At 60.4% G+C, this 27,932-nt stretch overlaps 1 protein-coding gene and 2 long non-coding RNA genes across 8 annotated transcripts in view; 1 reads left to right on the top strand and 2 right to left on the bottom strand.

The window, feature by feature from the left end:
- TRIOBP (TRIO and F-actin binding protein) overlaps positions 1 to 23,734 on the top strand; it is a 52,683-nt gene extending 28,949 nt beyond the window's left edge. For 4 of the 6 annotated variants that reach the window (XM_058741342.1, XM_058741339.1, XM_058741338.1 and 1 more), the window contains 13 exons: positions 7,075 to 7,131; positions 9,573 to 9,641; positions 9,769 to 9,858; positions 10,175 to 10,284; positions 11,769 to 12,288; positions 12,945 to 13,055; positions 17,819 to 17,966; positions 19,637 to 19,739; positions 20,307 to 20,466; positions 20,543 to 20,656; positions 21,161 to 21,247; positions 22,013 to 22,179; positions 23,003 to 23,734. In XM_058741342.1, coding sequence (XP_058597325.1) covers positions 7,075 to 7,131; positions 9,573 to 9,641; positions 9,769 to 9,858; positions 10,175 to 10,284; positions 11,769 to 12,288; positions 12,945 to 13,055; positions 17,819 to 17,966; positions 19,637 to 19,739; positions 20,307 to 20,466; positions 20,543 to 20,656; positions 21,161 to 21,247; positions 22,013 to 22,177 — 1,734 coding nt within the window. In that variant the 3' untranslated portion in view covers positions 22,178 to 22,179; positions 23,003 to 23,734. Of the gene's footprint in view, positions 1 to 1,804; positions 1,997 to 7,074; positions 7,132 to 9,572; positions 9,642 to 9,768; positions 9,859 to 10,174; positions 10,285 to 11,768; positions 12,289 to 12,944; positions 13,056 to 13,230; positions 13,696 to 17,818; positions 17,967 to 19,636; positions 19,740 to 20,306; positions 20,467 to 20,542; positions 20,657 to 21,160; positions 21,248 to 22,012; positions 22,180 to 23,002 lie in introns of those variants that run through there. The other 2 variants (XM_058741341.1, XM_058741340.1) reach the window with 2 other exon arrangements.
- Positions 175 to 1,784, bottom strand: LOC131518874 (uncharacterized). The gene is made up of 2 exons (XR_009265316.1): positions 1,567 to 1,784; positions 175 to 509 (listed from the first exon to the last, which is right to left on the bottom strand). It is a non-coding gene; the product is annotated as an uncharacterized LOC131518874 (long non-coding RNA).
- On the bottom strand, positions 12,484 to 12,945 carry LOC131518875 (uncharacterized). The gene is made up of 2 exons (XR_009265317.1): positions 12,794 to 12,945; positions 12,484 to 12,706 (listed from the first exon to the last, which is right to left on the bottom strand). It is a non-coding gene; the product is annotated as an uncharacterized LOC131518875 (long non-coding RNA).
- Positions 23,735 to 27,932: the final 4,198 nt, after the last annotated feature.

The raw sequence follows: 27,932 nt of genomic DNA, 5'->3' as shown, positions 1-27,932 counted from the left end.
TTTGGACTGAGACCTGGAGGGTGAGAAGGAATTTTCCAGGCAAACGAACATTTGGAGAGAGGGGAAGGAGGGGCGGGAGGGGGGGGGGCGGAGTGTATGTGTGTGTCGGGGCACAGAGGACAGGAAGAGAAGCTGTTCCAGACCCTGCAGAGAACAACATGTGCCGTCCCATCTGAGGTACAAAGGACCTGGTTTATTCTGGGAATTCCCAGCAGTCCAGTGTTATGTATCCCTAGCATGTAAAACGTGTGTGGGCAATGATGGAGGACAACAGGCAGGGGTCAGATTCTGATGGCCGCTGACCGCCTCTGCAACAAGAATGCAGAGCTGATCTATTAGCACTGTTGAACTTTGAGCAGGGGAGTGAACTGATCGCTGGGTTGAGGGCACTGAAAGAGGAGAGGCCAGGAAACCAGCAAGGAGGCTGGTCGGGAGCCACCGGACCAGGGCACGGGTGGTGGTAGGTGAGGTCTTCTGTTCATTCGCTCACTCTCCCAAGGACCAAATGCCTAAGTGAGGTAGAGGGGAGAGCGGGAAAACTCAGCACGTGGAGACAGGAAGGCCGGTGTCTAGAGGAAGATAGGCTTATCCTTGGCCTCCTGCCTCAGGGTGGAGGAGAGACACCCAGGGGGAAATGCTAGGAGAGAACTTCAGCCCCTGGCCCTCCATTTCTTTATCTGGGAAATGGGGAGAGCAATTATAGCTATGAAAGCAATAATGTCTGAACCCCAAATTGAGACGGCAGAAAATTGGAATGGCAGTTACTCCAAGCTCCCCTTGCCTCCCCACCTAAACATAGCTGGCTAAGGATAAAGGGGACGTTCTAGGGGGGTGACTTAAATTAACAATTAATCCTTACAGGAACATCAGGCCATAGTAGCATTCTCCCCTTTTACAGAGGGTGAAGTTGAGGCCCAGAGAGGGTAAGTAATACTTTGCTTCAGGTTAACTGCGGGGTTTGAATCACCATGCCACACAAGCAACCACTGCATTTTCAACAAATTCCACGAAGGTCCCTCCTCTGCTAGGACAGATGAGCTCCTGCGGGCGAAAAGGCCTCTCACAAACTGCCAAGCGCTGGGAATGTGAGAAAAGGGTGTACGCCCACATCCAAGAACCCAAAATGGGGTTCTCAAGCCGAGGAAGACCCGCTTGTACGGAGGGGCCATTTAGAGAAGGCCCTACCATTCCAGAACTCGCTTTGTGCTTAGATTACGTGCTAGGAATCCCGTCTCTTCTTACTGTGTGACCTTGGCCAAGTCGGCTCACCTCTCTGAGCCTCTGTTTTCTCATTAGTAAAAGGGGGACAAGGACACCTCCCTGTCAGGTCTGTGGTGAGGGCGACATTAGATTACACAGGTCATGAGCGGGGCTCGGCGAGTGGGACCTGCTGAGTTGTTAGTACTGGCTGCATTGCCCACGTCTCCGTCAAACCGCGGCGCCGAGCCCTTAGTGAGTGGAGCCATCGCTCGGTCCGGCGGCTCGCGGGAGCCACCGCAGGGCGACTGGGCGCCACACCCAGCTGTCCCCGCCCAGCACTCCCGCGCCGGGGCCCGACCGAGTCACCTGCACGCAGGGTCCTTCCTTCCTCCCAGCGCGCCCGGGGCGGGAGCCCGGCCCTCGACTCCCTCCGCCCCCATCCGCCGGCCGCGACCGCCCTCGCGCGCCCGTCCCGTCGCGGCAGGCCCCGCCCCCGTCCCGTCCCGCGCTCCCATTGGTCCGCCCGCGGCCCCCGCGGCTGTTTGTCCCGGCTGCCTCGCCGCCCATTGGCCCTCCCGGGTCCTCCCAGGAAGTTTGAAAAAAAAAAAAAAAAAGTTTTATGGGCGGATGGAAGGGGCCGGGGCAGCGCCGGGGAAGGGAAGGGCCGGAGGAGCGGCGGCGGGCAGCCGAGAGGGGCGGCGGCGGCGGCGGGATTCCCGCGCCGCTGGGCCCGGCCCGAGAGCCCTCTCCACTTCCCTGCCTCCTGCTCCCGCCGCCCCGGGGCGCCGCCATGACGGTGAGTGCCCCCCCCCCCGGCCCCCCGGGCCAGCCCTTCTGCGCCCCAGGCCGGGAGGAGAGTGACCGCCCGAGCCCCAGCCGAGCCGCTTCCCTCCTGGGCACCCCCTTCACTTCCCGAAGGCGAGAGGAGGTCTCGGCCGGAAGACAGGGCGACCCCAGCGGCCCCAGCTGGCTGTTCTGCCTCGACTTCCCCCAGCCTCCTCCTCACCTTTCCGGACTAGGAGCCCCGGCGACCCCGAGGAAACGGGAACTCCCTATCCTGGGCAGTCCCCTCTCCGCCTACTTTTGTGGGACCAGTCACGGACAATTTCTGATGGCCCTTTTCCACCTCCCCTCCAGCCCCCTTGGTGAAGACCTGACCTGATTCTCCCAAGCTGCCAGGCCCGTAGGGACTCACAGGGCTCCGGGCAGTGGGAGGAGCGGAGAAGGGCCTGGCCTGGGTCTGGGGTCTCGCCCAGGGCTGGAGAGGGGCGCTCCCCGGCTCGAATGGGTCGCGCTGATCCAGGCCTGGGAGGACTGCCTACCCGCATGGGCGCCCGAGGTTGAGTGGGTGAGAAGGGGCCGCCCCGTCCCACCCCGTCCGGGAGCCCGTCCTGGGATTTCCGAAGTGGCACGACGCCGTGTTCTCCTCGGCTTGCCACTTCGCAGCAGCACTGGGGCCTTGGCTCGGAGCAAGCCCACGAGTGGGGTGGGGGACACGATGGCAGAGATTTGTCTTTCTCTTGGGGATAGGCACTCCTCCGGTTACATCAATACCTATGCCTTAATGATCATACTGAGCCTCGCAACCGAGTGGGCCTTTATTCCCATTTTACAGTTAGATAAACCGAGGCTTGTTGGGGGGGGGGCCGGTGGTGAGTTGCCCGAGTTTACCCAGAACGTAAAGGAACGAGTAGCCTGTTTTCAGGTCAGTCTGGCCCCTTGACCGTGCTGTTCTGGAAGGGGAGGGGCGGGGCTGCTTTTGGTTTCTGGCTAGAGCCTTAGGGAGGCTCTGACAGCCTTGGAGGGTGGGGTGATGGAGTGGAGCACGGTGCGTTTGCGCATGCGCACATCCCCATTTCCCCAAGCTAGTGGAGACCCTAAGAAGTGGGCTGAGCTGCTGGGGGTGGGCCCTCAGGGCCCCTGCCCCTAAGAGTATGATGACCTGGCCGCTGCTTGGACTTCCTCGGCCTCCGCACATCCTGCCACCTCCCTGCTGGCTCTTCCTGTCGTCAGCAGCCTCCCTTTGGTCAGAGAGCCAGAGGGATGTGGGGGGAGGAGCTGAGTCAGTGTCCTGGCCGCCCACCCCCAGGCCCCAAGCCCTTGGCCCGGGGAGGGTGGTTGCATTGCCTACTGGGTGCCTGCCAGATCCTGAATTGGGTGCTTTCATGCTACCCGAGTTGATCCTTTAAGGATGATTGTAACTCCCCATCTAACAGATTAGAGCACTGAGGTGTAGAGAGGGGAAGTAACATGCCCCAAGTGACATAGCTCGGCCTGGGCTGAGCCAGCATTTGTATCTAGGTCTGCCCCAGTTTTCTCGCTGGGGCTAGATAAGAAATGTACACAGCCGCCTCTCTTGAGAAAGCCCATGTTGAACGTGTGGGGGCACTTGAAGGAGGCACAGCATATCCCTGTGGTGCGAAGGGGCTTTCCAAAGGAAGATGCCCAGCTGCGATTGTAGGACTTTATCAGGTGGAAATGGACGGAGGGAGGGAACAGTGTAGACAAAGGCTGGTGGTCGTGTTTGGGGAGTGGTGACAACATGGAAAGGGGACCTGGGAAGGAAAGCCTCCAAGGCCAGGAGAAGCGGTTTAGGCTTTGGTCAGGGACACTGGGGAGCCAAGAAAGGTTTTGGAGCAGAGAGGCGGCTCATGATCACCACTGACGGTGCTTTCTGGGTTCATCATGGCTGCCTTCATGCCTGAGCCTGCCCCAGCCTGGTGTCCCTCCTGGGCCTCTTCACACCCTTTCCCTCTCTCCTGACCTCTAGCCCTGAGCTCAGAGAGCTGCAGGAAGCAAATGGGAAAGTGGCCGCGAATGGGTAAATGCCTAAAGGCCTGGAGTCAAGATCTCTTCCCCCTCTTTTTGCCTTAGCCCTGTGTAGCCCTGCCCTTGGAGCCTCATTCCCCCTAAGCCACCGCCTGGCATCAGATTATATACCTGTCACTTGTTTATTGCCTGTCTCCTGAGTTCCACCAGGGCAGGGGCCACATCTCCCAATCGCAGCTGATTTCCTGGCCTAAAACAGTGCCTGATGTGGTTTTTTTTTGTTGTTTGTTTTTTAAATTTTTTTAACAAACATTCCTTTAGCCCCTTGGTCCTGGAGGGTGAACAGCGCATGTCCCTAATGGAGTTGCTTCTACTCTAGGCTGTGAGGGATAAGGAACTGGCTTCACGATAATCACCAATGCAACAGAGGCTGTGGGAGGGCAGCTGCCATTGGTGTGTGTTGTGTGCAGGGAAAGGGACCTCAGAGGTGGCAATTAAGTTGGGTCTTAAGGCGTGGGTAGGGGTTTGCCTGGTCAATGGAGGAGGAGGAAGCCTGGTACTCAAGCGGAGCACTTGGGCTGGTGCGGAGGGTCCTGGAGTCCCGCTGTGCCGGGAATCGGAGAGCATACGTGGTGATGTAAAAACAGGGTTCCCTACACGAAGGGGAGGCCGGGCTGGGAGGGTGAGCTGCGGCCTCTGTGCCATCAGGCAGCTGGACCTTGGTTTGAAACCACCTGGAGCCATCCCTGGAGGTTCGGAGCCGACTCGGGGCCCTAGGCCTTTTTGAGAGGCTCTGTGCTTAGAGGAGGCCGTGTCAGTGGTCCAGGCGGGTGGGAGGCAATGCTGAGCTGTGGCCGCGGCCGTGGCCATGGCCAAAGGAAGGAGAGGGCGGGCCGTGAGAGCTGGCCGGTACTCCTGAAGGGACAAAGGGAAAGTGAGCTGCCTTGGGTGGAGGGAGGGTGGCTGGGCCTGAGTGGAGGTGTGGCATGAGAGATTTAGACTAGCAGACCTCTTGACCCTGGACAGAGGTTCCCAGGTGACTGCAGGACCTGTCCCCCCTGCCCCGCTCCCGCCAGCAGGTTTAAAATCTCACACTGGCATCCTCCTCCCTCCAAGGTCACTGTGCCCATCTCGTACCTGACATGCTCGTAGTGTGTTTGTACCAGCTTCCAGAGGGTCACCGAGCTCCTCCACACATAGCTCATTCAGCCCTCTCACAAAGCTTTGGGGACGGCAGGACCCCCACCCCCCGCACCCCTACCCCCAGCATCATTTGCTACATTAGGCAGCCAGGGCTCAGGGAGGGGAAGGTCACAGGAACCCCTCCTCCCCCCCCCCCCCCTGCTTCCCAGGCACCCCTTGGGGTCCCAGCCTGTCATTCTAGCTGGGGAGCCCTTGCTCAGCTCTGGAAGCCTATGGCTGATCCCTCAGCCCTGGCCCAGTCTGAATGGCCCGGTGGTCTGCTCGTCCTTCCCAGGGGCTTTCCCCTGGACAGCAAGGCCAGCTCTGTGGGCCATCCCAGATAGCCTGACTTCTCAGAGCCAGGGGGTGAGGGGGGAGACTGCCCCCAAAGCACAGGAATTTTGATCAGGAAGGTAAAGGGGGGTGGGGTGGGGAGTGATATTTATTCAGCAGGTTTTTGCCGAGGCCTAGACCTTGGGGGCCAGACCTTGGGGGTCACTGGAGGTCCCGGTCTGAAGGGAGGTTACCCAGGTGACTCGGTGGCCCCGAGTGTAGCTGCCAATCTTCAGTCTTTGCTTGGGACCACCCCGGGCAGCGTCTGGCACTCGTGGGGAACAGGGTGAGGAAGAATGGAGAGAGACAGGGCAAACACAGCCCCAGGGTTTCCCAGCTCTGAGCTGAGCCTGGGTCCCCTCCCTCAGACAGGTATGCAGGGAGGGGCTGCCCTGCAGGGGTGGGGCTGCTGGCCTGCTGAGATCCAGGGGCCCTGGCTGTACAGCCTGGGCTGTGGCTGGCTGTGGATGTCCAGGCCCCGGGGCCAAGCCCCTCTTAGGCCACTTCCTCCACCTGAGGAAGAGGAGAATGGGGAGGAAGGCGGGTCAGGGGAGGTGGCCAGGTCAGGTGGCTCCGGTTTCCAGCTGCTGTCTCTGCTGCCCACCCCACGGAGCCGAGCTGCAAGCTCCTTCCCAGGCAACCAGACACCTTGGCCTGGTGAGGCTGTGATGGCGGTACTGATAGGTGGGCTCAGGGCCATAGCGACAGGTGGCCACCTCCTCCCTGCCCGCAGCTTGGCCCGCCCTGCTCTCCCCCCTGCCAGCGGGCAGAAGCTGACACTCTGCTGAGGGACCAGGCCTTAGACACGAGAGAAAAGTCTGCCGGTGGGCAGGGAGGGTCAGGTGGCTGGCGCCCACGAGATGGGCGTGGCCAGAGAAACCACCCGGATGAGCATCTGTTTCATCTAGGTGGGGGTGGGAGGGGGTACCTAGCTCACAGGCCTCTGGAACATGCAGCGGCTGGGAGCCCCCCGACCCCGGGGCCGCGCCCCCCTGGGCAGCACCCGGCAGGTAGGGCTTGCCTCCACCGAAGTGCTATCTTCCTGGCCCTTCCGGAGATCTCTGACCCCACCCTGGGCCTGGCTCCATCTTTCAGAGTCTCCAGGGGACAAGGGAAGGGCAGGGCAAGGCTGGTTGGACCACAGGAGGGTCAGTGGGTTGGGGATGAGCGGGGGCTTTAAGGGATTTTCCTGGTGGGCCTCCTGGCCTCGTCGGTGAGAACGACTGGACAGTTTGCTCAGCCCTGCTGGTTCAGGCTGTTCTCGGAGCCCTCTGGGGTCTCTCTCCCGGTCTTTGGTGAGGAAGTAGGCTGGCAGGAGGGGAGCCTGGCCACCTGTGGTAGATGTGCCAGTCACCCTGCCTGCCGTCTTGGCTCTCAGAGGTTGTCGGGGCCAGGGGCCAAGGCTATCTCAGTGGTTGGGGAGCCTGCCCGGATTTGGGGGTTACCTGGGCCCTCAGCCCCCTCTCCTGGCTTTCCAGGACCTCAGTCTCACAGGACTCAGGGGGCAGGATGGGTACAACACTCCTTCTTCCCCAGACCCAGTTGGTTCTCCACCGGGCCTAACTTATGTGCCTCCTTATCTCTCCATAGCCCGATCTGCTCAACTTCAAGAAAGGATGGATGTCGATCTTGGACGAGCCTGGGGAGGTAGGAGGGCTGCAGTCAGAGGGGAGGGGTTGGCCTGTGCAGCTTCAGTGCCCCAGGGGGTCTTTGGGGGCAGCCCAGGAGTCTGAGCTGCTTCCGCAGCTTGTCTCGGCCTCTAGAGAGCCTGGCCTCTGAGCGGAGGGGTGCAGGTGGGCTCAGAGTGGGCACCCTGAGGGCGGGCATTTCTCGTGCAGTCAGGGTGGGCCTTGGGCTGAGGGGGTGGGAAGCAGAGGCTGCTGTCATCTTGGCCCCCTGGGACAGTCTGCAGGCATACAGGGTGGCAGGGATAGAGGCCTCCTAGCCCCTCACGCCCTACGCCCTATCCCCTCCTCTCACTGAGAGCCCCTGGGCCCTCTCCCCTCTTGATGACCCTGACTGGGTCTGAGGGTTTCACAGAGATCCTCTGGCCTGAGACATTACAGATTCCCCCAAGACTCAGCCATGCGGGAGCCTCTCCCTCCCCATAGAAGTGGGTCTCAGAGCGCAGGCTCGGAAGTCTCACCCACCTGGGGCTCCCCTGGTTACGTCCTCTGTGAAGGACGTACGTGAAGTCTGTGAAGATGTTAAGTCCACGTCTATGCAATGGGCATATGGATAATGAGGATTCTTTCCAGGGTAGACAGCAGGGTCAGAGAGGTCGGGCCGTGTAGGGTCTCTGCCATAGCTCAGCTAATGACCCTTCCCTGTCTCTAACGTGTCCGTCCTTAGAACCAGGAGGGACAGCGGCCTGGCGCTGGCTCTGCCCTTTCAGCTGCCAGGCTGATGGAGTCTGGGAGCTGGAGCTGGCTTCCTGCCCGCTCAGCCTGGGAGGGGACGTCTCCCCACCCCTGTCCTGCATGCGCCCGTGGCTCGGGTCGGCACGCAGCCCGCATGCCGGGGAGGGCCCGGAGCCAAAGGGAATCTCATTGTGTTTCCTCCCCACATGTTTTATTCCCTCCAGCCCACAGCCTTCCGTTCCTGCTGCCTGCTCGCCAGTCCTCTGGTGGCTACGCTCCAGGCTCACACAAGGCCTGGCACCCTGCCAGTGACCCTTCCCAGCCTCCCCACCCAGGGTCTCTGGAGGGCAGAGATTACAGGCCCCACCCAGAGCTGGCCACTGCTCATCTTCTTTCACAGGGTTTTGGAATGTCCGAGCTGGAAGGGCCCCGGGAGTTCAGCCAGCCCAGCCCCTTGGTGCACGGACAGGGGACAGGCCCACAAAGCTTACTTCTCCTCTGGGCCTAGTCACCGCTTCGGTAGACCCAGGCCTAGAACTTGGGCTGCCTAAGGCCATAGAACTCCATCTAGCTCCTCAACTGTCATAGACTAGGGAGGGATAGACACTTCCGACCTTCTTATTAGCCCTCCTTCACAAGTGCCAAGAATGGAGCTCAGAGAGGCCGAGATACTTGACCAAAGACACACAGCTAGGGATAAAATCGCTGTAATCTAGGTCTCTTGGAGGCTCAACCCCTATTTCTTCGGGGAGGCCGTGTAGACAGAAGTTGAAAGTGTCATCCCAGCACACCCCTGAAAACTTGCCATTTCTTGAGGAAAGAAGCCTAAATACTTGAAATAACAACGCGGATGGAGCTTGGTGATGTGGGGGAGCCCCCGGAGGGCTGGGGACTGGGTGATATGTGCTGACCCTGGTGGTGGGCGGACCTTGACTGGCATTCCAGTGAATGGCCAGAAGCCCAGAGGCGGGCTGAGCTTGGCACATTGAACATCAGGCTGCGGTGGCGCCCCTACCCTTCGCTGTGCGTCCTGCCAGCCCGGCGCCCGCCGGAGCAGAGAGCGGCACTGTAGAAAGGGGCCCAAATCATAAATGTGCAGATAACGCACTCACAAGCCAAACACGCGTGTAACCAGCAACCCGATCAAGAAACGGAATAGGACCAGTGCTCAGACATCTACCTCCCCCCCCGCCGCCCCAGGCCACCTTCCAGTCTTACTCTGGGAGACTTGTCCTTGGTTACTGAGGGGGTCCAGAGGGCCATGGGGAAAACGACTCGCAAAGCTCCGCTCCCTGACTTGCTAGGTGAATGGCCTTACACAGGTCACAGCCCCTTCCTGGTCTGCCCTGGGGCGGGGGGCGGGGCGTGCACTTGTAGGAGCCTTGGTGATCTTGACGGAGAGGGTCCGAGGGTCCGGAGGGCTATGTTGCTGTCAGCAAGTCAGAGAAGGGCTCCCAGGGGGACAGGGAAGGTGTGGTCACTGAGGAAAAGCCAACCCCTTTCACAGACGCTGCCCCTGGAAGGGCCAGGCTGCAAAATCTGGATTTTCTGACTCTTCTCTGACCCCCTCCCCCGCTGGCTCCCCAACAGGGCGGCTGAGGGGGCCGGGGCCCCCACGGTCGACCTGGCCAGACCCAGGACAGCTGTAGAGTGGTGCACGCACACACCCTTTCGTCCCACCCTCCCTGCCGCCCCGTCCCCTCGCTCACCGCCACGTCTCCTTCACAGTGGAAGAAGCATTGGTTTGTGCTGACAGATTCAAGCCTTAAGTACTACAGGGACTCCACCGCAGAAGAGGTGAGACAAAGTGGGGAGGCTCCCTGCCGCCATCAGGTGCTGGGGAGGGGGGTGTCCCCGGGAGGGGCTTGGGGGGCCTAGGTGGGGAAAGTGGAAATCGTGGACCGTCGTGGCCTTCCCGCGGCAGGCAGACGAGCTCGATGGCGAGATCGACCTGCGCTCCTGCACGGATGTCACCGAGTACGCGGTGCAGCGCAACTATGGCTTCCAGATCCACGTGAGACTCTGTGCGGGGGGGCGGGGGGGGGCTGATCGGGGGTGATGGGCTTCCCTCGTTCACCTAGAGCCCCTGTCCTCAGAGCCAGTCAGAAGCTCTGCCGCCGGCACTTTGCGTGTCGGGGGAGACCCCGGCTGTCACTGGGGCTGAATGTTGGGGAGACCTTGGAGCCAGCTGGCGGAGGGGAGCTCATCCCCAGGCGCAGGACCTCAGATGCCCTCCTGCGGGGGACGGGCCACCCTCCCTGGGGGTGCACGGTGGCGAGGGAGCGGTGGGGCTGGCCGTGTGGCAACCTGCCCGTGGGGTGGACTTGCAGACCAAGGATGCTGTCTACACCTTGTCGGCCATGACCTCGGGTATCCGGCGAAACTGGATCGAGGCTCTGAGGAAGACCGTGCGGCCAACCTCCGCCCCGGATGTCACCAAGTATGTGCCGAGCTGGAGCGGGCCCTTGAGGGAGGCGCTTCCTCCCGCGTCCCTGAGTGGGGTTCTGGCACACGCCAGAGGGCCCCGCGGCTGTGCCTCCCGGGCCTCAGTTTCTCCATCAACAAAATGGAGAGAGGGCAGTGAGCGTTCTTGGCACCCCCCTGAAGGTACTTTGAGGTTTGACTGCCATGCCTTTATATTCTGCGGCAGCCTGAAAGGTGGGAAGGGGCTTTGACTCTTTGGAGAAGATGCCAGTGAGTCAAAGACACCCCCCTCACCACCCCCCCCGCCCCCCACCACCAGGTGGCTGATTGTCTATGCACCGTGGGAGCTGCGTCTAAGCCAGTTAGGCAGAGGGTGTCTGGATGGGGAGCTCTCACCCTCTGGAGGTGACTAGAGGGTAGGAGGGCTGAGTAAGCTGGTGGCATACAGTGTGACGCCGCCTGTGCGGGGGGCGGGGAATTGCAGCTGTGGGACAGCAGGAACAGAGTATTGTATCGGGAGGCCCCCGGCACGAGCCCCCCAACCTGGCCATACCTCGGCTATTTGGCGTCCGGCCAGTGACTGGCTTGTCTGACTTTCACATTCCGTATCTGTCACGCTGAGTGCGGCCCCTCCTTCACGTGACGGATGTGCCCAGGAGCCCACCGTAGACTCTGCAGGTCTATGCAGCCCGACCGTTACTTAGCCTGTAGTCTCTCAGCTGCTGTAACAAAGAAGCCCCAAACACAGTGGCACAAATAAGGGAGAGACTTCTTTCTCTCTCCAGAACAATCCAGAGGTGTGCCCTCCAGGCCTGGTGGGGCAGCTCCGTGGCCCACGACTCCCGCCTTTGGCTCTGTCCTCACGGAGTCCCAGCCAGGGGCCAGGCCAGGGCACGTTTGGTCCCGGAAAGGGTGCCGCCTCTCACACCACTGGGCAGAATGTAGTCACGTGGCCCCACAGCTGCACGGGACGCCGGGAGGCGTAGTTTTTGCCTGGGCAAGTAACGGAAGAAGGGGCCGACTGCCGCCGTTCATGCTCTGTGCACCCAGAGGTCACTGTTCACCCCCTCAACCGTGACCGTGGGCATCTTCCCCTTTCCACTGTGAGCCTCTTGAACCCAGGACCCTGCCTCAAACCGCACCTTTGTAATAACACTTTGATCAGCCTTGGCAAAGGGCTCGCGGTCGCTTTAGGCACATTCACTCGCCTAGTGCTCACGTCCATCCTGTGAGGGGCACCGTTGTCCCATGTTACAGATGCGGTCACCGAGGGTCAAGGAGGGAAGCCAGCTCTCCTGGTCCCTCTGCTGCTAAGCGTTGGAGCTGGGATGGTTCCCAGGGTCCTTTAATGATGAATCTCTAGTTGTAACCTCTAGGTTGGGTTGCTTCCCCCACTGGGGTCTGTCCCCGGGCCCTGGCACACGGGTGGCGCTCCAGAAACGCAGGCTTGGGGGCTGAGCGTCACGCGTCCCTCCTGACGGGGCTCTGCTGGCACCCTAGGCTCTCGGACTGCAATAAGGAGAACACGCCGCACAGCACCCAGAAGGGCTCCCTGAAGGCAGGGGAGCAGCGGGTGGGCTCTGAGGTCATCGGTCGGGGCGGCCCGCGGAAGGCGGACGGGCAGCGGCAGTCCCTGGACTACGTGGAGCTCTCCCCGCTGACTCAGGGCTCCCCGCAGCGGGCCCGCACCCCGGCCCGCGCTCCCGACCGCCCGGCCAAGCAGGAGGAGCTGGAGCGGGACCTGGCGCAGCGCTCCGAGGAGCGTCGCAAGTGGTTTGAGGCCACGGACGGCAGGCCCGTGGAGACGCCGGCTGGCGAGGCGCCGCGCCGGGGCCTGGGGGCCCCCCTGACCGAGGACCAGCAGAACCGCCTCAGTGAGGAGATTGAGAAGAAGTGGCAGGAGCTGGAGAAGCTGCCCCTGCGGGAGAACAAGCGGGTGCCTCTCACCGCCCTGCTCAACCAAAGCCGCGGGGAGCGCCGCGGGCCCCCGCGTGACAGCCACGAGGCGCTGGAGAAGGAGGTAGGCATCCCGGCCGGCCTCGGGGAGCCCCCTCGCCCCACCAGCGCCCCGCCTGTCCCTGCCGTCGCGCTGTGGCGTTTATCTTGCATTCCTAAAGTGACGGGAAGCTCACCCCTGATTCACCGTGTGGTGCCCCAGACTCCCGTGGACCGGAATCTTGCTTCCTGGACCTCGGTGTTTTCTCGTTTTGGGGTGTTGTTTTGTTTTTTTTTTTCCTCCTTAGTTTTGTCCTCCGCAACCAAAGAGAAGGGGAGAGGAGGGAGGGAGCACTTATTAGGCATCTTCTGAATACCTCGTCCTAGGCCTCCTTTACCTACATTGGCTCATGTAACCCTCACAGCGGTCGCGTGGTCCCAGAGGGTAGACCTTGTCCTGATTGTCCTGGCGGGAAACTGAGGCTCAGACGTTTCCCTGCCGCCTGCAGGGATAAATATCTGTGATCACAGTGTCCTGCTCCCAACCCCGTTTAGTCTTCTCTGGGACAAAGTTCTCCTGGGTCACTGACCTGGCCATCCAGGAAAGTGCTGGAATGTCCCCTTGGCCTGCATTTCGGCCGCAGGCCACCTCCCTTTCCCAGACCCAAAGCTCCTCACTGCCTGCCACCAGACCGTTGCCGGCTTCCGGGTTCCCGCTGACCTCGCCTCCTCCCCCTGTAGGTCCAGTCTCTCCGCGCCCAGCTGGAGGCATGGCGCCTTCAAGGAGAGGCCCCTCAGAGTGCACCCAGGCCCCAGGAGGACAGCCATATCCCCCCGGGCTACATCTCGCAGGTGAGGCCGGGGGGGCTGTTTCGTGGGGGGGCTCGGGGCAGGTTTCTGGTTGCCGTGGCTTCAGAGAACAGCTAATGTTCTGGGAGCGTAGCGGAACCCGTGCGAGGCATTTCATATGCGTCCTCGTATGTCATGTACCCCGCGGGTAGACGTGATCACTGTGCCCGTTTTACAGACAAGCCAGTGAGCTATGAGAGGTTATGGGACTTGCCCGAGGTCAACTGAGCTGCAGATGTCAGAGGTGGGATTTGAGTTCGGTTCCGGCTGACTGCAGAGCCTGTGTGTGAGCCCCCATGTGACATTCTGCACGTGGACCCCTTCTCCCCCACCACCCTGGGGAAGGAGGGCCAGTGGGGAATGGGATCCCCAATGGGCAGGCCCCCGGGGTCACTCCCTAAGCACAGAGAAATCCTGCCCGTGTTTACTAGGCCAAGGCCCGCGGGATGTGGGACCCTCCAGTGGCCCCCAGGGGACACTCCGTCTGCCTGGGACAGTGGTCTGGTAACCGCTTGACAGAAAAACCCATGTGTATGTAAACACACACACATGAACGTACGTTTCCCATAAATTTTACTGACCGAAAGGATGTGTAGGACACAGTGTACAAGTACAAAATATATAACTTTTATTGTGAATTCCACATATATAGCACATTGCCTTTTCTCGGAATTGACTGTGACTTTCATAGGTTTTTCCGAACGCTTGTATGCACAGCTAACTGACAAGCGAGTGTCGTTCTGCCGTGCGTGTCGGTTGACAGTTTGGTTTGTGTTCACGAGTAAAACAAAAAGACATCTGTCAAAACTCTAGTCGATCCACGTCACTTGCAGCTTCTTGGCCGAATTGGAGAATAGTTTCCTTTTGAGAATATTCCATTTAGAGTTATTTTCTCAGGTCCGTGTTCTAGTGACAATGTGATGGTCGTAGATGTGGCACGCTGGGAAGTTGAATCTGCATTGTTAGCGTTTTCTCATCCCTCGCTTAAGTCAGCAAAACACTAAATCAAGCCCTGACGTGCAATGTTCACCAATTTCCGTGGTGTAAATACTCCCACTGTGGCTGATGTCCCTGAACACCGAATCGGGAAGATACACGTGCACAGAATTATAGAGCGTTTCCACCATACAAGATACAGAAGATGTAAATAAACTCAAGAGCACAGGAACACCTGGCTGGCTCAGTCGGTGGAGCGCGGGACTCTTGACCTCGGGGTCTTGGGTTCGAGCCCCACGTTGGGTGTAGAGATTACTTAAAAATAAAATCTTTAAAAACAAAGAAAAAAACCTCAAGAGCATAAACCATAATAAAATGCAGTGAAATAATTAGGAAGTGATGAATGAGTATCACCTTTGTTTTTAACGTAGTTAATTGTAAACGTATATACTTTAACTTTTAAAATGGCTGTGCTTAATCGTGTCACAGAATTGCAAAATATATGACCATCAGCTGTCGGCAGTCAGCCCGCCATTGCCTAAAGTAGAAAAGAGTGCTGGGATCCTAGGCTCTGTGTGGGCGGGGACTTCTAGAAGCTCCAGGGTTGGAGGTCGATGATGTGCGGGGCTCTCAGGCAGGCTTCCGGGGGGCGGGCATTGAGCAGAGCACTGGTTTGGGGTGGGGGCACGGGCTGGGGCCAGAGGTGGAGGGCCGGTGGGTGTCTACAGTGGAGACCTCCAGCAAGCCAAGGAGTTGGGATCTCATTCCGCAGACCTGAGGAGATTTGGGGTCTGACAATGACGTGGGGAAAGTGGTGTTGGGGTGGAGGGGGGCTTGGGAGGGCACAGGGCCAGCGTCAGGAGCTAGGACGGTGACCTAAGGAGAGAGGGCTGTAGGAGGGTGTGTGGAGAGGAGAGGTTAGGACTGGGTGACTGGGCCCAAAGCAGATAGAGGAGAGCCCCTAGGGGCCCTGAGGCTGGGCGGCTGTGCAAGGCCAGGGAGCCGTCTGGAGCTGAGTGGTGGGTGAAGCATTCAACTGAAGGGAGACCCGGGCCAAGGGGAGTTAGGACCTGAGTAGGGGAGGGGGCGTGACTTTGGGGTCACCTGACATAGGGAGGGGTGCGATGAGGGAGGGACCAGTGTTGTTAAAGGCTCTCTAGAGGTCAGGGGACAGAGTGGGTGGGGCGTCTTCAGGCTGGGTGTGGCTTAACACCACAGCCTGAGGCAGCTGGGACACCCTCAGAGACCCCCACCCGGAGGGCCTCAGACTGTACTTGGAGCCCTTCGACGCCCCAGGGGCTACCTTTCTGGGTGGGTCTATTCATAGCCAGGGGTATCCGAGCAGCCTCTTCAATTTTACCCTTAGAACCTGCATTAGGTTTCCTTTGGGGAAAGATTTCTGTCCCTCCAACGAAGTTCGAAAAGCACTGCTCTGACTTCTCAGCTTCTCGATGGGGAAACCGAGGCCCAGAGAGGCGGTGAGACCCTCAAGCGGGAGGCAGCCCTGTGTCTGCATCCCAGGCTTCCTGGTCCCCGTGGGGCCATTGGACACCACAGAGGCTGTCGGTGTTTTCATCCTGTTCGGTTGGGATGGGAATGGTACAAACGGAATTGGGGGAGGTGAGAAGGGGAATGATAAGGAAACGAGCCAAAGACGGGAGTGGAGGAGGGGCCCCAGATGTGGAGGGTGCCAGACAAGAGGAGCTGAGCTATCTGTGTCCCCTCGCCAGCCCCAGCCCGGGAGGAGGTGGCTGGGGATTCAGCAGACCCTGGAGAGCGGACGGCTGGGGAGAGATTCCCCAGCCTGGTATCTTCGTCCTGGAATCTTTTAGCTTGTGGGGCTTCCATAGACAGCAGCTGGGCGGCAGGGGGGGGGGTGGTTCTGGGGCTTCACCCATTGGGGCTTTGGTGCCTCCTTTGCCTCCCTCCAGCCTAATGTGGGGTGGGGGGTTACAGGCATTTCTCCCATCTACTTTGATCCCTGTCAGAGGTGGCTGCCGGCCTTCGGGAAGATATGTCAGAGAGAATAGCACTTGGCCTTCTAGGAGCCCCTCCTCCTGGTCTCGGTCCTGCCTCTGACCCCCTATTAACTGCCGGGTCCGCCTGCCTGATCTGGCCCTTTAAGAACATCAGTCCCCACCCCCTGTGCTGCTCCCATCTCTGTAGGTGGGTTTATCTTAGGGACCCTCATGAGTTGGCCTTATGGGTCTTTTATAGATGAGGACACTGAGGCTCAGAGTGGGGAAGGGGCTCGTTCAAGTTCACTCCGGTACAGCGAGGCTCTGGACCCAGCGTGTGGAACTCCAAAGCTATATTCTGTTGTTGTCACTGGAGGGACACGGAGGACACATGCAGAGGGACAGATGTTCCCTGCCCCCCACTCAGAACACCTGGACCCAGGAGGCCTGGCCCTTATAGCCCTCTGGTGTGGCTGCTGGACAGGTGGAGGTTGGTCCCCACCCACCGTGCCCTATGGTATCGGGTGGGGGGGGGGGGGTGGAGTATACCGTCGCATCTGGCCCTCTGCTTCGATTTCTTCTTGGGGCTCTTGCCCTTCCCTTTTGAATGATCTTAAATTCAAATACATAAGAAATATGTTTACATTTTCGAAAATAATTCAAACAAATCAAAAGGTTAGAAATAAACACCTGAGCTGTCCTTCCCCTGCCTGCTCCCACCCCAGGGGTCACCTTGGTTACCTTTGAGCACATCCGTATAGTTTCCTGTTGCTCTTGAAAGAAACTTACCACAACCTTAAATAACCCAAAGTTATCATCTCGGGGTTTTGAAGGACGGTAACCTAACTCGGATCTCGCCGGGCTCCAGGTGGGGCCCATTTCCTCACCTTTCCCGGCGGCTTGTGGCCACCTGTGCTCCTTGGCTCCTGGCTCCTTCCCTCATCTTCAAAGCCTGCAACGGAGAGTCTGGTCCCCCTCGCTTCCCGCCATTGACTTTCCGTGGTCACTTCTCCCTCTCTGCCCTCCTGCCTCCTCTTTTGCAAGGCTCGATCCCATCCCTTATTTAAGGGCTCCCCCGTTAGGGACTCGGACCGTGGCCCGTTTTCATCTGTTTCACCCTCGTCCGCATGTCTTGATACATGTGACTTTCTGCTAGGTCGAGGGATGGGGTTACTGAAAGTGTGGTGACGCCATCAACTGCCCTCGGCACACCCGTCACAGCTGACTCTCCCAAGCGGTGGGGATTAGCAGTCTTCTAAATACTTGCCAGTCTTCTCTGCAGGCCCTGTGTTGTGATGTCATCAATTTCAGTTCACTTACTCAGCACCTGCCCCATGTCAGGCCCTGGTCCAGACGCCGGGGACTCCGAGCTGGGTCAGGTCTTCCCTGGCTTGGGAGAACTTCTAGTCCAGCAGAAGCAGAGCCTTCGGAGGCAGGGGAGAGGCCGTCCAGAGGCAGAGCAGGGAGGACACTGAGCTGGGCTGCAGGCCAAAGTCAGTTATCCCGGAAGAGAAAGTAGCGGAAGAACGTTCCAGGCAGAGGGCTTAGCCTTAGCTAAAGCTCAGAGATGTGAACATGCCGTGACTGGCGTTCCTTGGTGGGGAAAGGCCCAGGCTGAGGCCACGAGGGTCGGACAGGGGAGCAGGGACCTGGCCCCACAGGATAGGAGCCTCAGAAGGGTTGGAAGCAGGAGAGTGACAGGGTGAGGCTTGTGGACCGGGGGAGCAGGCGCAGGTGCGGCCGGTGGCTCCCGGCTCCAGGGAGGCGAGGTGGAGAAGCCTGCCCCTGAGGCTCCCCGCCTCGGGCTGGGGAGGGGGCCCGTGTCCTGGGCGGTGGGGGCAGCCCCGGGACGTGCCGGCCTCCCGCCCCCAGGAGGCGTGCGAGCGCAGCCTGGCCGAGATGGAGTCCTCGCACCAGCAGGTGATGGAGGAGCTGCAGCGGCACCACGAGCGGGAGCTACAGCGGCTGCAGCAGGAGAAGGAGTGGCTCCTGGCCGAGGAGACGGCGGCCACGGCCTCGGGTGAGAACCCTGCGCCCCACGAGCCTCCCAGCTGCGGCCCCTGGCTGAATCGGAGAAGGCTTTCGATAAGGGCGGGGGGGGGGGTTGGAGCCCCTAGAACTGGCCTTTGCTCCTACTTGAGAAAGGGAAACCAAGGCAGTAAAAGGTTCCCCCCCCCCCCGCCCTTACTGTCCCCCTGGGTTGTGACTCCTCTCCCTCAGGGGCCTGCGGCCACCGGGGAGTTTCGCCCCCAAGCCGTACACACGCACGGAGCCCCAACTCCGTGCTCAGGTGCGCGCTGGGGTAGAGCCTGCTCAGCCACAGAAGTGCCATCTCCCCGGGTGAGAGGGCCGGACCCTGGGCAGAGCGGGAGGAAAGGTGTGAGCCTTTGCCAAGCCCCGTTCTGGGGAACGCGAGCACCCTTTGGCCCTTGCAGTGCCTGATCGAGGGCCCCCCATTTAACAGATGAATAGACAGGCACAGAGAGGTTGGTGACTTGTCCAGACGGCGGAGCCGGATATGGAGCTCAGAGCACCCTGATTGCAAAGCCGTGCCCTGAACCCCACCCCCTGCCCTCCCAAGCCGGAAACAGGAATGCCCGAGACGTTGGGCAGCTCCCTCCCTCCCTGTGTTCACTGCGCACCTGCTCTGTAGGTCTGGTACATCCTAAGCACTTCGGAGCGGTTTGCAGAGTGATAGGAAAGGACGAGAGAAGTCACGTGATCCAGAACTTTCCCACCTGTCAGCGCTATGCCACGTGCTTCACACCCCCGGCCCGCTGGCCCCTCATCACAAACAGCCTGGGGCCAGTGTGTTTTGCATTTTAGGAAGATAACTTAGTACATCAGTTAGATATCCTTCCCAGCAGAGTCTGGACTCTCCCCCTGGAATCTAGCACTAAGGTTTTTACAGTGAAATTTCTCAGAGTCATGCTGAACGTGGGCTGAGAATGACCGCAAGTGGCCCTGCATCTGTTCGGGTCAGGGATTGCCACCAAAAGAGTTATGAAAAGCTCTCAGTGTTCAGAGCCTTCGGATTTGAGAATTATGGATAAGATTATGGGTGAGGGCTCATTTAATCCTCCCAATAACCCTGCGTGAGTGTGGAAACACTTGGTCCTTGGTTGCTCACAGCCCGAAAAATAAGCCAGCGGGAGCATTTCCTGGGCATTTACTTTGGACCAAGCATTGCTCTAAATGCTCTACGTGCATCTTCCAATAACCCACGAGAGAAGGTGCTATTGGTAACCCCGTTTTCCAACAAGGGACTGGAGGCAAAGAGTGGTCAAGTGCCCTGCGTAAAGTTGCATAGATTTGTACCAGCTGCGGCCCCTGCACTCCTGACCGCCGGGCTGGGCAAGGGAGCTGGGCCTTGTTAAAGAACCCTCCAGGCTCTGCAGGGATGGCGGGCTGTGTGAGGCCTCACCCGGACATGACCAACAAGACGTACCAGTGGTCAGATGCTGAGGCCTCTCCCCAGCACTGTCCCGTCAGACAGGGATTGTCACCCTCCCTTGATAGATGGGCTCAGAGAGGTCTAGCAACTTACCCAACGCCCCTCAGCTCCTGATACAGCCTGGCCCAGTGTTCTTTGCTCCTGCCTGCATGGTATCTGTGGGGCCTTGGAGGAGGTGGAGCTTACTGTTGCTGACCCCTCCCCAAGATCCCCCCATGCCTCTGCCCTGCCTCCAGCCATCGAAGCCATGAAGAAGGCCTACCAGGAGGAGCTGAGCCGGGAACTGAGCAAGACACGGAGTCTCCAACAGGGTCCAGATGGCCTTCGCAAGCAGCACCAGTAAGCTGGCATCCGGACCCCGGGGTCTGTGGGCTGGGCCTCGTTCTGAGCTAAGGGCCCAGCTGCCCACCTTGGTGTTTACGAGGCAGGAACCTATGCCGAGGCCCCTCGGCAGAGGACACATCATTTTGCCCCCAGCTGAGACTCCCGATCAGCCACCTGGCACAGGGAACAGAAGCGGTGGGGCCTCAGCCAGACCCCCGTGCCAGTCCACAGAGATAGCTCTTCAGACCCCTTCTTCAGCCTCCACCTCCTCTTCCGGTTAGTGTCCCCTAGAGCTGGGCTGCAGTACCACCCTCGGCCAGTAGGTGTCCCTCCTGGCCACGGAGCACACTTCTGGGATGTTAGGACCTGGGAGGCCTTTGAGGCTTAACTCAGCCCCTCATACAGGAGGCACCTGCGGCCCAGAGAGGCTGTCACCAGGTCACAGCCCCACAGTGGGCTGAAGGCAAAACTAGGGCGGGAACCCGGAGTCTGGAGCTGCTTTGAGTCTATCTTGCCCCGAGTCCCATGCCCGCCCTCCATCACCTGCTGGTGCGAGGTGATGCCGCCCTCCGCCCCGCACAGGTCGGACGTGGCGGCGCTGAAGCGGGAGCTGCAGGTGCTGTCGGAGCAGTACTCGCAGAAGTGCCTGGAGATCGGGGCCCTGACGCGGCAGGCCGAGGAGCGTGAGCACACGCTACGGCGCTGCCAGCAGGAGGGCCAGGAGCTGCTGCGCCACAACCAGGTGAGCCTGGCCCGGGGTGGGGGGGCTCCGGGGCCGGCGGTCCATCGTCCCTGCGCTGACCGTCCCTGCCCCCCAGGAGCTGCACGCCCGCCTGTCAGAGGAGATCGACCGGCTGCGCGGCTTCATTGCGTCGCAGGGCACCAGCGACGGCTGTGGACGCAGCAGCGAGCGGAGCTCCTGTGAGCTGGAGGTGAGCGCCCACCCCTGTGCCGGGCAGCCTGGCTGGTTCTCGGGGCCCCGACAGGCCGGCTGTGGCCTGCGGCAGGGAGTGGCATCGCTCCGCGGGGCTGGGCCCCAGGGAGGAGAGCCCTACAGCCAGAGTCCAGCCCTCCCCTTCGGGTCCTGCCCCCTCCGGTATCTCCTCTGTAGAATGAGGCTGGAGTGAGAAAACGTGTGTGATCCTAGGATCACCCTCGTGTTTTATTTTATTGTACGAAAATTTATATATGGCTCTACTCTGTCTGGGGCTTCTGTAAGTCCTTCGTATCTGTTAACTTCTTGAATCTTCGAACCAGCAAGGAGAAATCAGAGAGGGCTTCCTGGAGGAGCCTGCCCGTGGGGTGCGGTGGGTCTTGGTGCAGGTTGGGGGTTGCATCATAGGGGCCTGAGGCAGAGAGAGCCAGGCTGCAGGGTGCCGTGGGCCGGGGTAGCCCTGGCCTTTGGCCCTGGGTCAGCCTGGCCCCCGTGACCCCAGGTGCTGCTGCGGGTGAAGGAGAACGAGCTCCAGTACCTGAAGAAGGAGGTGCAGTGCCTCCGGGATGAGCTACAGATGCTGCAGAAGGTAGGGCCTGACTGGGGGCCGCTGGGGAGGGAGCCTCTGGACCCACCTGTGAGCGCCTGCTCTGTGCCAGGCACTCTCCTTGCCTCCTCGTGTCACGGCTCTCCTCGGGCCTCTCCCGAGGACAAGGTGTCCTTGTCTCTATTTGGAGACAAAGAAACAGGCTAAGAGAGGATAAGTGACTTGCCCACGGCCACACTTGCTTTTATTTATTCGGCAAATTTTTATTGAGCATCTGCTGTGTGCCGGGCACCGTGCTAGGCGCTGGGGAGACAGCTGGGAACAGAAAAGACCCAAGTCCCTGCGGGGTGGAGCATGCGTCCCAGTGAGGAAGCTGCGTGGCTGGCAGTGGGGAAGGGCCCGGATTTGGGTCCAGGGTTGTGAGCCTGGCCTGCCTGGTGCCACGTCCCTAAGTCTTGGACATCCTCTGTGAGCATGTGTGAGTCAGACTCATGGAAAGGGCCCAAGGCTTGGGCCAGGCCGACCTGGTTCACATCCTGGCCGCTCACTGCCGAGTGGCCTTTGCCTCCCTGAACCTCGGCTCCCGTCTCGAGAGGTGAAAATGATCCTGGAGGCTCACTGGGCCGCGCTGGGAGGGTGTACTCAGGGCTAGGGGTTGCCGAGGGGGCGCCCCAAGGGACAGGGCCGTAGGGCTGTGCAGGGGCCTGGCTGCTCTGTGGCGGCAGAGAGCGCCGTGGGCCTGGGCCGGGTAGGCGGGGCCAGGTCGGGGAGGCTCCATGGCCTCACGGCCCCTCCACGCCCTCCCAGGACAAGGAGCGCTTCACTTCGGGAAAGTACCAGGATGTGTACGTAGAGCTGAACCACATCAAGACACGCTCGGAGCGGGAGATCGAGCAGCTGAAGGAGCACCTGCGCCTTGCCATGGCTGCGCTGCGGGAGAAGGAGTCGATGCGCAACAGCCTGGCCGAGTAAAGGTAGGTGCCGAGGGGCGGGCACGGCCGAGCGGGGGCAGGGCCCAGTCGGGCACTGGGCCTGGAGGGGCGAGCCCAAGGCTCATCCACCCCCGACTCACCGTGCCAGCGGGCCCAGGGCGCTTCCTTCTCGTGGCCTCTGTTCCCCTTTCTAGAATGGGCACAGCCACACCCGCAGCCTCATCAGCCGGCGGCCCTCCTCCCCGCTGCTGGCTCAGCTGCGTCGGCCGCGGTGGCAGGTGCCGGGCGCTGGCCCCACCTTCAGGCCTGGCAGCGTGGCGCGCATCCCTCACCGGCCACAGCGCTCCTTCCACCCAGCTCCACACCTCCGACATCACGGATGGAGCCTGGCCCCCGACTTAGTCTTACGGCCATCTCTGACTTACCAGGCTTCGGAGCATTTTTACGGTGGCTTTCCTAAGGCCGGCTCTACGTGGAGCTGCTGCTTTCTCTTTCTTTTTTTTCTTTTTTTTTTTTTAATTAAAAAAGGTTTTTTTTTAGTGTGTATTTATTTTTGAGAGCGAGACAGAGTGCAAGCAGCAGAAGGGCAGACAGAGGGAGACACGGAATCTGAAGCGGGCTCCAGGCTCCGAGCCGTCAACACGGAGCCCGACGCGGGGCTCGAACCCGCGAACCGCGAGATCGTGACCCGAGCCGAAGTCGGCCGCCCAACCGACTGAGCCACCCAAGCGCCCTTGGAGCTGCTTCTTTCTGACCAGTCCTTGTGGACTTCCCGAGACGCGCAGGAAAGGCCACCCTGTGGGCCAGGCCCAGCGCCGCCCTTGCCTGGCCTCAGCCTGCCGCTCCCCCGACTCTTGTCTTCCAGGTCCTGGTGGCCGAGCCCCGCAGCAGACGCCCCCAGACTGAGGGGACCAGTCAGTCGCCCTCCTTCCTGCTGGATGGAAGTCAGAAGCCAAGCTTTCTCCCCGCCCGCTGTGGGCCGCACGTGCACTCGTCCCCACCACACACACGCACACAGGTGCACACACACACGCGCGCGCACACACACACACACACACACACACACACACACACTCTGCGTATCTGAGCGCGCCCCTCGCACTGGGTCTTACCTTTTGCACCTTCTTCAGGATTTTATATGTGAAGAGATTTTTATATAGATTTTTTTTCCTTCCCCCCCCCCCCCCAACACTTTATACTTTGAAAAAACCAATTCCTGGATGCTGGCTCCCCCTCTGTCTCCAGCCACGGGGGGCTCAGGCTTCTGGGCCCGTGGCCCTGCCCCAGGGGGTGGGGGTGGGGGTCCAGCAGGGGCGCAGCAGCGGCCACGGCAGCGTTGACTCTGGTGGGAGAGGCAGAGAGCCAGCCAGCCACCCTCTTCCTACCCTACCTCCCACTAACTACTTCCTGCCCCCTGGGGACCCACACCTTGGGACTCTGGACAGAGGGACAGATGGGCAGAGGGAGCCGGCAGCTCCCTAAGGCTTCACCTCCTCCTCTGAGGGGGTGCTGGGCACGGAACCACTGGAGCCGCCCCATGAAGGCGTTTCTCTTCTGCTCCATGAGCCTTCTTAACTTAATAAAATATTCCCGCGGCTCTGGCGTCTAGGATGGCTGGGGCAGGGCGGGTTATGGAGGTTGGGGCTTCACCACCCTCCCCACCCCCCTCACCCCCCACTGGCACTCCTTCCTGAAGGGCGGCCTGGGAGCTCTGAGGGCGGAGTTCCTCCATCAGGGCCACGGCTTTGCAGCGCCACGCCACGTGGGGTTTGCAGACCAGCCGCCGCAGCCGCGTCACCAGGGAGCCGGTTAGAAACTCCCGAGTCCGGGCCCCGCCCCTGCCTACTGAGTCAGAGTCCGCACTGTGACACGGACCCCCGGCGATTCATGTGCACCTCAAAGCCTGGGACGCCCTGGAGTGGGCGCTATAGGTCTAGGCCTTGGAAAGAGGAGGGGAGCTGAGACTCTGACCTGGGGCCAGCCACATCCCCTCTCTAAGCCTTAGTTTGCTTTCCTGTCAAATGGTTGCCTTTCAGCCTCCGTCCTCTATTGAGACTGTGCCCAGAGGTCACGTCCAGCCCTGGGCAAGGTGGGGGCGGGTGGTGGACGCGGCCACCCCAGGCCCACCAGGCTGGAGGCCTCATCCCAGCCGGCCAGCTGTGCGGCTCCCGAGCCCTGGTCCCGGTTGCCAGCCACTTCGAGCCCAGCCCGGCTGTCCCATCTGCAGGGCTGTAGCTAAGGTGGGAGGGCAGGTGAGCTGGCCTCACCCCCCACGGCCTTCCCCATCAATCTGGGCCGGGCACCAGGGGAGGTGAACAAGGACTGACCCTGCCCCCACCGAGGGCACAAAAACAGGTTGGGTCCCGGAGGTCGTGGGCACCCAGAGGGGACCCCGACCCAGCCTGCGGATCGGAGAGGGCTTTTGAAGGTGGCTTTGAACTATGTCTTTTCCAGATGGAAAAAGCAGGAAGGGCATTCCAAGTGAGGGAACGGCATGAGCAAATGCCCTGTGAACATCCCTGGTGTGTCCAGGGCAAGACCCACAGGGGAGCAACCATGTGGGTTGTGGGGAAGACGTCCCATTCCCTGGCCAGTGATGGGTTTAGGAACGGGCCCGGGAGGCAATTCCAGCCAGTGAGTTGCGGGGGGGAGACTTGAGTGGGGGTGGAGGGCTGGAGGGGGTCATCTGGGAGGTGTTCCTTGCTCTTAAGAAAAGGGTACAAGAAAGGGAGGGCCTCTCTCTCCCCGCCTTCAGATGGTGTTGGGTGAAGTCCCCATGTTGCCACCACTTTGCCTCATCTATATGCTAAAAACGGCTGAGTAGAAAGAAGGAAGAACCGGGACCCCCGAGCCATCAAATCGTCCAGCCTCGGCACTCACCATACTCTGTTGCCTCCCACCAGCCCCCCTGACATCCCTCCACTCCGTCCTCTGCCTCCAGGACCGCCTTAGCCCAACCCGGGCCCCTGCCCCCCCCCCCCCCCCCATCTAGCACCTGGGCCATGGCAACATCCTTCTCGGTGCCTGCCTCCCACCCACCCCCTCCTCGGCCTCCAGGACAAGCTGGACAATCGGGCCAACGTGGGAAAAGTGCTCCACCTCTGAATGAACGAGTAGATTGTGGTCCATTCATACGTTAGAATACCACACGCAAAAACTTGGGTGAATCTTCCAGACAAGGTTGAGTGAGGCAGCCAGACACTAAAGAAGACCTGCGGTACGATTCCGTTTATGTGAAGTTCAAGGCAGAACTGTTACTATGGTGACGGTCATCAGCACAGTGGGTGCCTCTGGGCCGGGGACGGACATGGGCTAGCAGTGATCACGAGGGAACTTTCTGGGGTGCTGGCAATGTTGGAGATCTTGACCTGGGTAGTGGCCACGTGGGTGTATACACGTGTAAAAATGTACCACGCCGTGCACTTGGTGATTTGTGCATTTGTGTGAATCGTGTCCCCCCCCCAAAAAAAACCCCCAAAACAAAAAACCTAGGGTTCCAGCAGGTGCCCAGGTGAGCTGCCCTGGGGAAAACCCAGTAACCTGTCACACGGGGGAATTTGGCCAAAACCACGTGATGTGGCGGCAAGGTCTGGCCTCAGACAGCCGGGGATGTGCTATGGAAAAGAGCACAGGCTGGGGTATCATACCTGCCTGGGTTCAAACCCCAACTGCTGCCTCCTGCTGGCTACGTAAACCTCCCTGAGTCACATCCCTCCCTGGGCCGGAGTCCTCTGAAGGCTAAGTTGGGTTGGACATCCAAGATGGCGTCTTCACTCATATGCTGCCTCAACTGGGATGGCTGTGACAGCTAGGGAGCCCCTGGGCGGCTGTCTCCTTTTCTCCACGTGGCCACTTCACATGGCCAGCTAGGGCTTGCTCACGGGATGGCGGTCTCAGGGAAGTCTGCAATGTGACTTCTTTCATGGTGGTTGACTTCCCCGAGAGAGAGTTTCAGGAGACCCAGGTACCATCTACAAACTTCTTACGACTGAGGCTCGAAAGTGCTGTGGTGTCGCTTCCATCACATCGGTCAAAGACAGGTCACGGGGCCAGCCCAGATTCAAGAGGAGGGGACAACACCAGGGCATGAATGCTGGGCACCATCTTTCTTCCCCACTCCTGCCGAGAACTCTGTGGAGTTGTGTCCCTCCGCCCAGCCCTCCGATGTTGGAGTTCCCCAGAGTCTGTCCCCAGCTCTCCTGCCACCGTCCACCTGTTCTCCTTGAGTGCTCATCGTTGGCTCGTGGCCGTCTCCAGCCCAGACCTTTCTCAGGAACGCCAGACCTGAGCAGCCTCAGTCTCGAGGCCACTGCCAAGGCCCTGTCTTCCCTCCAATCTGTGGCTCTTCAGTTAGCTACAGGGAGCCACAATCACCACAGAGGATGCAGCAAACCCAGGCTGAGAGGTCAGGGGAGGCTTCTTGGAGGAGGCCGTGCTGGTGCTGAGCGGGAACTAGCTAGGCTAGGAGGGTGGAGAGCATATTGGAGGTCGGGTGAACATCATGTTCAAAGGCACGTAGGAACGTAAAGCCCATTCTGGGACAGGGCAGCTGGGTTTGGCTAGAGGCAGGCACGGAGGGATCTGAAATGAGCCCAGAGGGTCAGGCTGGAGCTAGATACCGATCTGCGTAGACGGTGGGGACCATGGATCCAAGCTCTCACTTCATTCTTAACCCGGTGGGGAGCCACAAGGGAGTTTTAGGCGGGCAGTGCCCTGGCTCAAGGACAGCTGCCTGGGTGGAGACGGGGGTGTGGGTGTCCTCAGCTCGTGGAGGGTAGGGAAGGCCGAGGGTTGGCTGGGGGAGGGGGGTGGGGGGTATGTAGCCTGGGGCAAAACGTAGGCCGGAACTTTCACAGCAGCCAGAGCACGGGCGGGAATGCTTCCAGAAGGGAGTGGCCAACAGGGGCTCGAAATAAAGGCCCACAAAGAGGCCACCGACTTTTGTCAGGCCACAGAAGGTGGGAAGCTGTGTGGGGTATGGGGTGCTCTCAGGGAGGACAGAGTTCTGTCACTTCCTTGACAGCCACGAGGCTCCCTTTATTAGACCTCCAATCACCCGGCCCCACCACGTTCGGGGCCTTGGGACCCTCACCCACTCTCAGCTCCAGGGCCCTGCGGCCACTCTGGTGGGGCAATGTCACCCCACAGTGCCCCCCCGCCTCAGGAAGCGCTACCCCTGCAGACCCTCCCCCTCCCCCATCCTCCCTTTTCTCCCTTCTCCCCTGCTCTGAGCCCGGATGCCCCTCCGTCAGCCTGCACACACCTGCGGAAGGCACACCCGGGGGGGGGGGGGGGGGGAGATCTCAAGCCCACGTCCCCGTCCACGGGCCGCCAGCCTCCATCACCTCCTCGCTCCTAGCTCTGCCATGCACGGCCAGTTACAGAACTTTTCCGTGCCTCGGTTTCCCCGCCTGCAAGTTGCGGATAGCCGAGCGGGCCTCACGGAAGTATCGTGAAGCACCAAAATGAGCCAATCCACGTAAAAGGCCGAGAAGAGTGGCAGGGCCTAGCGGCGTCATGCAAGCATTGGCTGGTGCTGTCCCTGTGACGGTTGCCACCGTTCCTGGGGGTCATGGGGACCCCCTGAGACAACAGGAGTGAGACGTACAGCCCGGGGCCCGGAGTACAGGGCGCGTTTTGAAAACCGCAGCCGTTGTTGCGCGGTCTGCAGTCAGAAGTCAGCTGGACGCCCCCGCCCCCCGCCCGCCCCAGGAGGTCTGGTTCAACTTGGCCTAAACCCCAGTTCCAAGGCCCGCGAGCATCCAGACCTCTTCCTTCCATTTTGCCCGGTTCCC

The sequence above is a fragment of the Neofelis nebulosa genome, chromosome 8 (genome assembly GCF_028018385.1).
Source record: "Neofelis nebulosa isolate mNeoNeb1 chromosome 8, mNeoNeb1.pri, whole genome shotgun sequence".
Classification (NCBI taxonomy): Eukaryota; Metazoa; Chordata; class Mammalia; order Carnivora; family Felidae; genus Neofelis; species Neofelis nebulosa.
This window is presented reverse-complemented; position numbering and strand designations above follow the sequence as displayed.